The 12,555-nt window shown below is 42.3% G+C and overlaps 1 protein-coding gene across 4 annotated transcripts in view; it reads right to left on the bottom strand.

The window, feature by feature from the left end:
* Positions 1 to 1,450: 1,450 nt before the first annotated feature.
* The window catches only part of TRPM8 (transient receptor potential cation channel subfamily M member 8), a 108,674-nt gene continuing 97,569 nt past the window's right edge, over positions 1,451 to 12,555 (bottom strand). For 2 of the 4 annotated variants that reach the window (XM_082466281.1, XM_082466283.1), the window contains exons 23-26: positions 12,173 to 12,272; positions 11,028 to 11,061; positions 6,719 to 6,811; positions 1,451 to 3,911 (exon numbers count right to left, since the gene is read on the bottom strand). In XM_082466281.1, the coding sequence (XP_082322407.1) occupies positions 6,761 to 6,811; positions 11,028 to 11,061; positions 12,173 to 12,272 (185 nt within the window). In that variant the 3' untranslated portion in view covers positions 1,451 to 3,911; positions 6,719 to 6,760. Of the gene's footprint in view, positions 3,912 to 6,718; positions 6,812 to 8,374; positions 12,273 to 12,555 lie in introns of those variants that run through there. The other 2 variants (XM_082466282.1, XM_082466280.1) reach the window with 1 other exon arrangement.

Below are 12,555 nucleotides of genomic sequence, written 5' to 3'. Positions count from 1 at the left end.
CCATTGGTACCCTCACAGGGAGGGGCTCCCAAGAACTGCGCCCTGCACACCCCTTAACACGCCCCTCCTAGCCTGCCCCTTTTTGCTGTGTCCCATCTCAATAAATCTGCCTCAATTTTCCCCCGAGCGACTTCAGACACCTCAGCCCTGCGGGTGCACATCCATTAGTGACCCGCTTTAGACACTTGGGCCTCACTCTCTACCCCAGGGAACTTCTCAAGGCACTTATCTGATACAGACACGGAGGAATTCGGGGGAAGCCAACCTCCTGCCTCTGCCGCACAAGCAGGTGCCTCTTGAACCCTTCCACCCACGCAGGTCTCTCCTGGGCCTGCAACCCACTGCCTTTGCGCTCGGCATGCCGTCTGTAGCGTCAAGTTCCTGTTTCTTAAATCAATGTCCTCGAATGGATCGTAAGACGGTGGAGGGCAGAGCCTCCTGCTCCGTTTTGATTTTTTTTAATTTTTATTTTTTACTTATTTTATTCTGGGTCCCCAGGAAGTGCTCACAGTGGACACTTAGTGACAACACATTGCACATTATGAAAAAATGAGGGAAATTTCTCCTAGTCAAACAGGATTTCTGCCGGGGGGAAAAAAACTTTGAGTAAAAAATTGAGGCTATAAATGTGTGCGTGCAGTCAGTCCCAAAGCCCCAGCTTGATCCTAAATGAACTATGGTTCAGAAACATCTGCTGAGGTCTGATGGATGGATGGGGTGGGCCACCGAAGGCTGCTTTTCCCCTCACGATTTTCATCTTCAGGAGAATAAAGGCGCGCATGGGATGGGGGGTCGGGAAGGGCAGTGGGACGTTTGTCTCCAATATCCAGCTCCAGCTCGACCAACGGCCCAACTTCTAAGCCTTTTCCTTTTGAGACAGAGGCCATGGGCAGAGGCCGTCTCCATGACAACCACACAGTTCAGTCCCCCACATGGACCAAGAAGGGGAAGGGGTGGCGGGAGGGAGACACACTTCCTCAGTTCTGTCTGGAGCCAAGGTGGCTTTGGAGGACCCTGCCTTCAGCAAGGAAACCATGTACCTCAGTCTGGGCCTGAGGCTCCATCACCACACGGGGCTGTGGACAAAAGACACCATGTTGGCCCCAAGACAGATCCTGAGGCCACAGGAGACCCCTGTAATCTCAGAAACTGCTATGCATGTCTGAGGGTTGGTGACATAGGGGGCTAGTTCCAAGTCACAGAAGCTGGAGACCCTTGGGCTACAGATGGGTGCCTAACCATGGGATCCAAATCCGGCCCTGCTGGCAAGAGCCAGAACCACGGGGGACACATTCTTCTGCTTGCATTCGCGCAGAATGTTCTAGTCATCTGCTTAGCGAAGTCAGCTCACGTAACTCTGGGAATCAAATCCCCATAGAAATGCATCTGGACAAAGGAAGGAATTATATTTTTTTCACTCTCAGTAGAATAACAAAGGCAACCCATGACATTTCCTCTTGGTTGATTCATTAACCCACTCATTTAAACCAAGCTGCAGCGTTATCAGTGACGTACACATGCACAGTACACTTTTAGTACCAGGTACAAGACAGAGCACCTTTGATGAGAGATGCATCCAAGACATGTGCTATTTTCATGAGCTACACCTAAAACAATGAATTGGCCTACACAAAAATCATGGAGAGTCACCTTGCAAAAACGTCTGCCAGACAAGCTGAGCTGCAAACACTGGGCAGTTCCCTCTCCAATACAAGTGAATGCCGAGTATTGTTCAAGTTATCTGTCATCAGTGTCAATGGGAGAATTGCTTTTACTCATGATACTGATGTGCACATTGCCTATTTCTTACACTAACAAAAACACAGTCAGTGGAAATGTGAATATAGGGACAAGCACAATTAAGGGTATCAGCCAATAGTTATGCTAAGTTTTGTCTTCTGGTAGGTTTTCAATTTAATTTTCTGATTTTATTCAAATTCACCACTTGAATTGAAGGTAAGAGGTTAGGACAGTTGTCACTCTCTGCACAATATGTTCAGTGCCATATACTTTGTTTTTTCCAGTCACCGTGGAGATAACACAAGCCTCTTCTTGGTGGCTTCAGAAAAGGCAGTTGCCATGGTGAAACAAACGTGAAATTCTCTCACTAACAGAGAAAACTTGAAAATTCCTTTCGTTGACAATGTTTGTCATTAATTTTATCGCATCTACTTTCAGCATCCAAAACCATGAACTGATCAATCCTGTTACTGAATAAGATGCCCTGTTAGACCATTAACGAGGTCTAAGTAAAAAGACACCTTTTATTTGTGTTCATTACCTGCAAACATCATGAATATTGTGAGTAGTCATTTTAACTACTGCCCAGACAAAACAGAAAAAGCTTTTTTGGTTCATGCTTTTGTAGTTTTTCTAATTAGATAATCATTTAACAGCTTCCTTCTAAGATTTTCTTCCTTAGCCACTGAGTATATTCCATTCAAAGTGGAAAAACTAATCATGGACATTTAAATGACTTTACATACTTCCAAGTGCATCTCTTTTGGGCAAAGATAACACCACTTCCAGACAAAGCTGGGACTACAAGTGTTCAAGAATATAATCTTTCCAATTCTATACCAATGCCTTCACCATCTATAATACTGAAGTAAGTATATTGGTTTCTTCCTAAACTAAGGATTAAATATAATATTTTATCTTGAGTTCTAGGTTCATGTATCTCATATCTTATATCAAGTTAATAATTCCTATTTGCTAAACATTTATGAAAAAGCCTTGTAAATAGTTTGATAATCAATACATATTCCTGGGAATCTAGCCATGGGAAATTTTCCCAACTGTGGAAAAAGATTCTGGCACAAAGATGCTCATCCAACTGGCCAATGAGAAACCACCTTCAATGACCAACATAGTGGAAATCATTAGAGCCTGAACAACATGCAATTGTTAATGTAAAGTTTAAGAAGATAGGGAGTATAAAGAAAACATCTTCGATAAAATATTAACTGAAAAATTGTATATAAAATTGTATACGTGGTATGATGACATTATGTAAAATTTTAAAAGAGAAATAAAACATGCATAGAAAAAAAACAGACTTGGAAAAACATCCTGACTTGTTAGCAGTGATTACCTTTAGGTAATGAGACTATATTTTCTACTTTTCCATGTAGTCTGTGTTTTCTATAATACCCATGAATTTTCTATAATATCCACGAATTATTTTTAATAGGAAAATAATAAATAGGAGGAGAAAGAGGAACACCCAGTGAAAACAAAATCAAATGCACCTCTAAGGATTTCATTTTTAGGTGCCTTTTCACATTGTTAGGAAGGGGATATTCCCTTCAAGTGGAGTTCCTGGTGAGTGTGAGACAGGAAGATGTTGTTTTATCACCTGCTTTAATGAATAAAAGCATAATGAGAAATGAAAATAGTTTCTCCTGAAGAAAGTAGAGTCTTCTTGCTGCAGCATGTTTTTAGAATCTGACCTGACTGGGGAGACTTTTAACAATACGCCAGCTAATTAGTCACACTATACAAAAAAAAATAATGGAGAATCAATCAGAAATAAACAAAATTACAATACAGGAGGAAAATCATGATGAGGTTCCAGTTCCTAGGAGAGATATTCTCTAATATGCATGGGTCAAAGGAGGAAGAGAGAAGAGGAAGACACAGTACAGTTTAAACTATCAACAGCAGGTTCTGGCCACCAAGACTCAGAAAGTAATAGGGCAGCCTTCAGGGGAAGCAAGTTGTAGGAGATGTTCTTCCTTTACATCCATCTTTCGTGTGAAATCAGGAACACATTTTATTCTCAGATTGAGCACACTGGGGTGATTAAAACCACCGCTGTGCACCCAGGGGCCTGAACAATTCTCATTTAGACGGGAACAAAACTTCAGCAGCATCCCTTGAATCTTTTCCATTTAGATGTCTGATACCACCTGTGAAAACAAAGGAAGAGCCCTGTGTTAAGAGTGATTTCCCACTTTCATTCTCAGGATACGACGTGCTTCAAAATACATTGGTAATATACTGGTAACGGGTCCAAATGTACTACCAAAAATTGAGAGATTGCCTTTTGGTATTGAAGTAATTACAAGGCCATTTTTTCTCTTAAAGATGTGAGTTCTGACCAGTTTGCCAGTGTGAACAGAATGACTCTGGTTGAATGGTTAAGACTTCACCTCAAAGACCCAGAAAGTTTCCAAGTGCTTTAGTTGCTGAGTGATTTCTGATAAGTAAAGGATGAGTTGATAAGAAAGTTAAGAACTACAATAATTTATCGAAATGAACTAGAATTTAACTGCAGCAAATACAAGAATCAATGGATTATTATGTAGGGATCAAACAATTTCCAGTGCCCTCAGGGAAGTACTCCCCCACCCCCATTCTCAGGGAAGGTATAAGGGTATGAGAAAACAAAAACAAATAGCTTTCTCTCACCCTGGTTCTTACTTCCTTTCAAATTTAGTGTGGCAGAAAAGAAAATATATACGCAAACATCCCGTCCCAAGTTACTGGATCAAAGGATGATTTGAGATGGAAAGCCCAGATGGGCAAATTGGCAAAGACCTGTCCCCAGATGTCCACTCCTGCCCTACTTCCACTGGTGCCAGCTCACACCCACTTAGGCTGGCATTTTCGTTCTTTGCCTCCACCCCCAGGAAAGACACCCTCACCCCTCTAGAGAAAGAAGTATCAGAGAGACAGTACAAGAATAATATTTCAGCAACGTGTACCAGTGGGGAGAGGTAAGGGAGGAGGGCAACATAGGGGTAGGGGATTAAAGGTACAAACTATTAGGTAGAAAATAAGCTACAAGGATATATTGTACAACACAGGGAATATAGCCAATATTTTATAATAACTATAAATAGAGTACAACCTTTAAAAATTGCAAATCACCATACTGTACACCTATATTATATAATATCGTACAGCAACCATACTTCAATTTAAAAAATCAAAAAAATATATATTTTAGCAGCATGTAGGTGGTTGCCTATAAAATTACATTTTCAGTGAACCTCTTAAGGATATGCCAAACAGATGACATCACAAAAAGAAAATGGATCTTATATCCAGAAGTAAAAAGTATACCAACAAATTGGACATGCCAAATGCATTGTTTCTAAAGATGCCCACTTGCACATGAAGTAACGTCCTTCTCCCGATTCATCTTCATTCACCAATTAATGAACTCTCCATATAGTAATAACAATTTAAGTTTAAGCAAAGATCAAGTTGCTAAGAAACCAGTCTGTCTGCTCATTTTCCTCATAGTCAACACTTTTGGAAAAAGAAGGAGAGATGACGAGATGAGAGCTTTAAGAGATGGATGCGTACAGCTCATTTTGAATCTTTTCTAATTATTACACCTCTAAGGGTTTTAAAAATCATTTTAAATTGTTTTATCTCTTCCTAATTGTTTTTCCTATATTTCAGTTCATTCATCAAACAAAATAAATGCTTCAAAACTCGAATTATAATTTAAAGTACAATATTGTGTTCATGAAACACCGTGATGGAAGAGTTGAAATACATATTCTTCCTAAATATACAAGGTGTGTTTTCTTGAGCAGCTTGGGAGACTATACCTGCCTTCCCAGAAAATAAATATGCAAATAAATATGCAAATGCAATATGCATCAATCTTGCTCTTACAAAGTCTTCCAGGATAGAGGGCTTGTAACATGATCTATAATTGTCAGAACTCAAGGAAAAGTATTGAGCTACCAGATATACTGAAAGGACCCTAACACAGTTACCCCTATAACACAGTCACCCCTATAACACAGTCACCCTGTGAGTAGAAATTCTGCAGCGTGAGGATTTATGCAAAGGCAAAAATCAGCGTCTGAGCCTCATCACGGTCTGAGCACAGTATTGCCAGCACTTAGAAGGCAGTCAGTAAACGCAAAAAGGGAAGGGAGGAAAGGAGGGAGGCTTAATTGTTTCCATTCCTTACCATTCACTTTCTCAAAAAATTCTAATCAAATGGATCGCTCACTGCTGTTTTCTCCTAGCTTTACAAGTCCCTAACAACATTTTGTTTCAGCATTTGGACAGGTAATGGGAAAACATAATTAAAGCAAATGGTAAGATCATGGAGCAAAGCCTTGGCTTCAATTTTGTCTGTTAACTGAATTACATTTTTATTGTGCAAATGAGCTATTGCTAAAAACCTTGAAAGCCTTACTAAAACATTTCTGGTAGTAAAATGTGATCAACATGCATTTGATGATAGCAAATATTTAAAACAAACTAACCAAAAGAACCCATACATCTGTACATTCCTTATAGCAGTAAACATAAATGATGTATCAGGAGAATGAGGTACATGTCTGAGGCATGGATCTGTAAAGATACCCATGATCTAGAGTTAAGTAAGAAAAAAAAATTTACCAGGTCTTAGAATAGTGTGACCTTGATTCAGTTAATGCCAAAATAGCTGTATAGTTTGGAAGTTTTTTTGGTTTGTTTTTTTTTTAAAGATCCAAAAGGATACTGTAACCTACTGCTAGCAGTGTTAACCTCAGGCAGGAGAGCAGACAGGGAAAGTAATGTGAGGGCGGCTTCTACCTGTTCTTTTCTATATACCTATATTGTTCGAATTTTTTACACCATGCCTTATTTTCAAATCTGATCATATGTGAAAGTAACTGAGAAAATATCATGATTTTTTAATTAGTCTTAAAATACGTAAATTTTCAGAGCAAAAAAAAAAAAAGCTATTAAAATTACTTACCTTGCTAGAATTAGATTTTTCTCCATTAGAGTCCATGCAGTTTTATTTGATTTTATTAGCAATCTCTTTCAGAAGACCCTTGAGATCATTAAGCTTGAAAGGGGAAAAAATAAAACTGGTCTTAAGATCAATTTTCCAACTTTAAATTTTAAATTATGACTCTATGGCTTTTCTATGAAATAGATGTACTATATATGAAATAGCAAGTATCGTTCATGCCTGGAGTATGGCAGACTCCAGGTGATATTTCAGACTCTGTCCATTACTAACTTTCTGAAATCATATCACAAGCAAATAATCATTAGCACCAATTAGGATTAGCTTTACTCAAATAAAAATCACTAGTGATTCCTACATAGAAAAGATAGATTACAACACAGAGAAGTAATATATAGAAATAAAAATGTTATATGTAACTAATAAAATTATAAGGTATCAATAAAGTTTTGCTTTGATAAAAGTATAATATAATGAAAACAATGTGATACAATACTAATCAAGTTTTTGCAAATAAAGTGTCTCCCCTCACACACACACACACACACACACACACACACACACAAACAGTGTAAGTAGCAAAACAATTTAAGTAAAAGGCATGATAAAATTATTTGCAATACATGCATATTTCACAAGTTTTTACACAAGATGCATGAAGATCACTTTAAATTACAAGCTATATTTTTACACTTAATAAAAGCTGTAGACACAGCTCAATCTCTGTACAGTTGGTTTCCAACTTGCTATATCACTCACTCAAGGAAAACTTTCTGTTTAACTTAGGCTTATTTCCAGTATTAACCTCTTCATTTAACTCTTTTTTCAAAAAGGACAAAAAGAAACCATAAGGGCTAATGGCTGCCTAAAATAAAGAAGGCATAGTAAGATTCCTACTTACAGACTTAAGGTCAATGTGAATAACTTTGTTTTCTGGTGTAAGAATGAGACGGAGAAATTTTTTTTCACTGGAGGGGCTTTGGAGAGATTTCTGTATTGGTTGACAGTAAAAGGACTTTAGTATGATGCTTAGTAGGGTTTAAGACACCAAGAGCTTGCTCAAGAAACAAGTGGCCAACCCTAAAATTCTCCTTGGATAGAAAGGAGAGACTTTTTGTTGTTCAGAAGAGAAGGGGTAGAGGAAGGGGGAGGGAATAAAAAGGGGACAGAGGGCAGGGGAGCAGGAGAGAAGGGGCCTGGGAGCAGGAGAGAAGCAGGGAGAGAGGCAGTGAAATCCTGTGGGTGGTGGCCCATGTCTCAGTGTTGTGTGGTTTGAGGTTTCCCTGGGATCTGCCCAAATTCAACTAAAACCTGCAAAAGGCATGGTGTAGGTGGACTTCTTGCAGGAACCAACAAAGGGGTGGAGCTCCACAGCCAGGGAGATGCAGGGGGGCTGGACCCGCAGTCACTCCTCTGAGGACCCCACAGAGCCCTGGCTCGCACGTGTGTGTGGACAGCCCCCAACTGGGACTCCAGTCATCTGTGACCCCCTCGGCACCACGCCCACAACCGCCACGCTCGGGTCCACTGTCCCCACCAGAGGGTCGCCCCGCCGCACCCAGACACGCACTGGCGGGGAGGCCTCCCTGGCCCCTGGGAGTCAGTTCAGCTGCTCCAGTACCTGGATCTCCCGCTGACCTCCGACCCAGGTCCCGCTCTGCCCCATCCCCTTGCTGCCATCCTGCCTATGCTCTGCGTGCCCCAGAGCAGGGGCAGTGGAAAGTCTTGCAGAAGCTTGAGCCCAGCCCCAAGTGTACTTTCCATCGGCTCCCTCCAAAGCCACCTTAAGCGAACCCACAAGTAAAACAACTCAACACAACAAACAAAAATAGACTGTTTTCTCTACACACACACTTAGACAAGTCCCTAGCACCTCTATTCCCCAAACCAAACTGTGTAAGCCCCTCTTATGCGGCCACTCTGACCTCTCAGAGGGATCTCTGAAAGGAATGTTCCCAGATGTGTCCCCAGAGGCTTGCCCTGCATGGGAATAAAATCCAACCCTGAAGAGGCCAGCAAGTTCCTGCCAAGGACGACCCAGCCTCCCCCTTTCTTCCTACTCGGTGTTCCCCTGGTCCACGCCATCCCTCTCCAGCTGCCCAGAACATTCCATGCATCTCTGGGCTTAAGGCCTTCACAGCTGCTGACCCTGCTCCCCGGTAATGCAGACACGGACAGTCTGGAACATACGCCTGATAGGGCTAAGAAAAGTGTTATCGCTATTTAATCCAACATAATTCAGCTGGAAAATGCTCCTACACCCAAACCACTTAATAAGGGATCCATTCTTGAAATTTGGGGCCCATGTCTGCTTTGACAGCACTTAGCCCAATGCCTGGCACATGGCAGGTGCTCAGTAAGTATTACGAGCTATGTAGCTTAGGTACCAATGCAGCAGACAATATATTTAAATATAAATATATGATGTAGAGAAAGTGAATAATCCTATAAGGCTTTATATATATTCTATATTACATATTATAGTCATCTAATATACATGCTCAGTGTTAGAATACTATCCCCTATGCTTCCTTTCATGCATTCTAACATTTTTAAAATTTTCTCTAATTTTTAAAAATATCCAGCACTTTTCTTTCCCCTCTTCACTGATTATAATCATGATATACATCCTGGCATGATTGTTTATGTCCAGATACTCAACTCTAAGAACATAGGAGTCTTCCCAGCCCCTCAATTAAAAATCAGTACCAGGACAACATCAGAAGGAGAGCAGCTGTAACAAGATATACTCCTGTGTGATGGCGTGTCTCCAAAGATGGCTGCCACGTTTCTCCCTGCCCACGTGTCACTCCCACATCAAGAGATGGAACGTGAACAGGTGGGGTCTACTGCTCCCCCACCTGGATCCCAGCCAGCCTGGGGCTGCTTTAATCAATGGATGCTGGTGGACGTGATGGCATGCCAGGTCCAGGTCTCGCCTTTAGGAGCAATGGCAGCTTCTGTTTCTTCACGCTTGGAAGCCAGTCCCTATGGAAAAAGGGGAACTGCCCCGAGACCCCCAAGCCTCACGGATCAGAGATCACGTGGAAGAGAGAGGCCATGAGGAGGAGCGCTGAGGTGCCAGATCCTGGCCTTGCCGCCAGCTGAATCCAGCCCTGTAAACCCAGCTGAGACCCCATGAAGCAGAAGAACTGCCCAGCTGAGCCCTTCCCAAACCCCTGACCCAGAAAAGCAAGAGTGAAATAAAATGGTTGTTTGAAGCCACTAAAATGTGGGGTTGCTTGTTGCACAGCAATAGGGAACTAAAGCAAACTGTGATGGAAACATTCGACTGTCAGCACAGAATGTACCGTTATCCTGAGTGGTTGAGTCCAATATATGGAGCAAGCAGCTCCAGGGGAGGGAAGGAGAGGAAGGAAGAGAAGAGCTAAGGCGGGGGTGGGGTGGGGGGTAAGTAAGAAGGTACCAGGCATCAGCCCACCGTCCTGCACAAGACCAGAGTTCAGGAAGGGAGGCCCATGGAAACACGGCCTCAGATCTTTTAAATGCTGCTGGTAACTAACACATAAATACATATACGAGAAATTGTGAACCGAATAAATGATCATCTTAGAGCTCTGAGAAGAGCACCTTTTGTTCATTTATTCAATGCTCCTTGAGACCCTACTATAGGCAAGGAATTGGGTGCTGGAGACCCTGCCACCCCTGATGGGGTATCGTCAAGCCGTGGAACCGCACAGCCCTGGGGGGGTATGTGACTCTGTCACCCAGGACGTCATCCCCAAAGTGCCACGGATATCACCTCCTCTTCAGAGCCTAACAGGGAGCCGACATTTATGAATCGATTGTCATTTCTGCTGAACCAAATCATAATTTCCAGCTACCCAGCTCAGGGTGGAGGTGGGCATACTCTCTCTACGTCTAATTCACGTGCGTATTCGTGCAGTCGCAATTCAAATGAAGTGGATGACAAATTAGAGTGGCAGCAAAGACTGGCATAGAGTCTCTAGGCTCCCAACCTGCTTTTCTGAGCCTTTCTGGTGTTCCCTGTCACTGCAAGCATCTTACACCTGAGAGAAAAAGAAAGGAGGGGTCCTGGGTTAGACAGAGACAGTCGTGGAAATGGGACTTCAGGACTATTCCCGTGGGGCTGGGAGCATCGGAGAAGCAATTCCATTCCAGCACCCCGACTTTATGCAGTGAATAAAGAAAGCTGAGTATAGAACAGGGTCACATCCATTTTTTTTTTAAAAATTAACTTCATCTATTTTTGGACACTGGCTTCTAGCTGAAAGCTCAAAGATAATGGAGATTTAAAAAAATAATTCCCAAACTATAAACAGAAGTATACCTTTGTATCCAGCTGTCTAAAATGATGCCTCATTCTTCAAGGAAGTTAAAGAAAAGAGAGAGCGAGAACAGAGAGAGAGAGAAACAAAAAGGGCTATTAGGCTCCATTTCGCAGTCTTTTAAAGAACAAAATACAGATCATTTTCATCTTCAACTAAATCAACATCACCTGCTTTTACCACTTTTACTTTCTTCCTAATACCCAAGCGAAGCAGAATTCCACTCTCACCCCAGATGGAAGGACAGCAAATAGATGCTACCTTTGTTGATGGGGGCGGGGGGCGGGGGGTGGAAGATGACCTGTAAGGTCCGTCCCTTCCTTCCAAAACTAAGATCTCCGCGTCTAGGGATGGAGGAGAATGGAGGGCATCTGCTTTGTTACTCAAAGAGAAAAAGCATGCCTCGCATCCCCTGCTCCCAATAGCTGTGTTGAACCTAACAAAGGGATTCCTTGTTCTTATGTTTATGCTTTCTTTGTTAGACTGAATTCTGAGGTTTGTTTGGAGCTCTCTGTAAGAGTGACTTCTGACCATTAACCCTGTTAACCCCACTTTAAATACGAAGGGCACGCTCCCGGATGCCCTGCATCCCACATTCCTCATGGACCATCTAGGGAGTCAGTGACTTAGTTAGTTCTATGGGATGTTCACAACAACTCCATGCGACTCATAAAGGGCGTTCAGAACTTCTCAGGGACAATTGTCTGTAAGAGATCAACCAAAGGGTTTTGCCATCTTCTAATCTCTTGCTTCTTCCTCACAGAGATACATGTGCAGACCCTGCAAGGTAACTTCTGTTCCCCACGATCCTTGGGTCTTCCTAGAATCCACCTCTGCAGCAGTGGCACAGGGACCCACACTCTTGTCACCTGGTCCCACGGCCCTGCCCTGCAGGCTCCAAATCCCTCTTTCTGCCCTTCAATCAGAAGGACAATCAGATGGCAGGTGGGTGGGTTTTGCCCTTCCTGAAAGGCTGACACACCCTTTTGCGTTTGTCACCTTCAGTTGCCTGAGCCATAACCTTTTGGTGCCATTCCTCTCTGCTGCAAATTCTCTTTACAGAGTTTGCTCAAATAAGCTGCCTGTGTTCTGCCAGCTCCTGTACACAAGGGGAGGCTCGCAAAGCAGGAATAAATGACTGGCATACTCCTCTGATGTGTCGCTGGTTTTTGTGTTGATCTTGACAAGGTAATTTTCTTTCATAACACCCTCCCACGCCAGAGTCATGTTGTCTTCATTCTTGAAACCTTGAATAATGAGACAAAGAAAAACATTCAGATTGTTTCATTTGCCCCCTTTCCCTCCTAAATCAATACCTGCTAGGCATTTTGCCATACTCTGGAACCAAGAGAATTAGATTCGTTCTGCACAGGCTGTTCTGACTAATGCTACTTACTAGTGAGAGCAGCAGAACAATGGAATATCAATGAATTTCTTGCTAACAATGAGGAATGGGAGCTTGCATGAAATAGGAATGCAATCTTCATTCCAACTAGAGATCCATCCACAGCTTGTCTGTGTGTCTTGTGA

This window comes from Balaenoptera physalus (genome assembly GCF_965194825.1).
Source record: "Balaenoptera physalus genome assembly, chromosome: 6".
Taxonomy (NCBI): domain Eukaryota; kingdom Metazoa; phylum Chordata; class Mammalia; order Artiodactyla; family Balaenopteridae; genus Balaenoptera; species Balaenoptera physalus.
The sequence above is the reverse complement of the archived record's forward strand: the minus strand, read 5'-3'. Positions and strand labels throughout refer to the sequence as shown.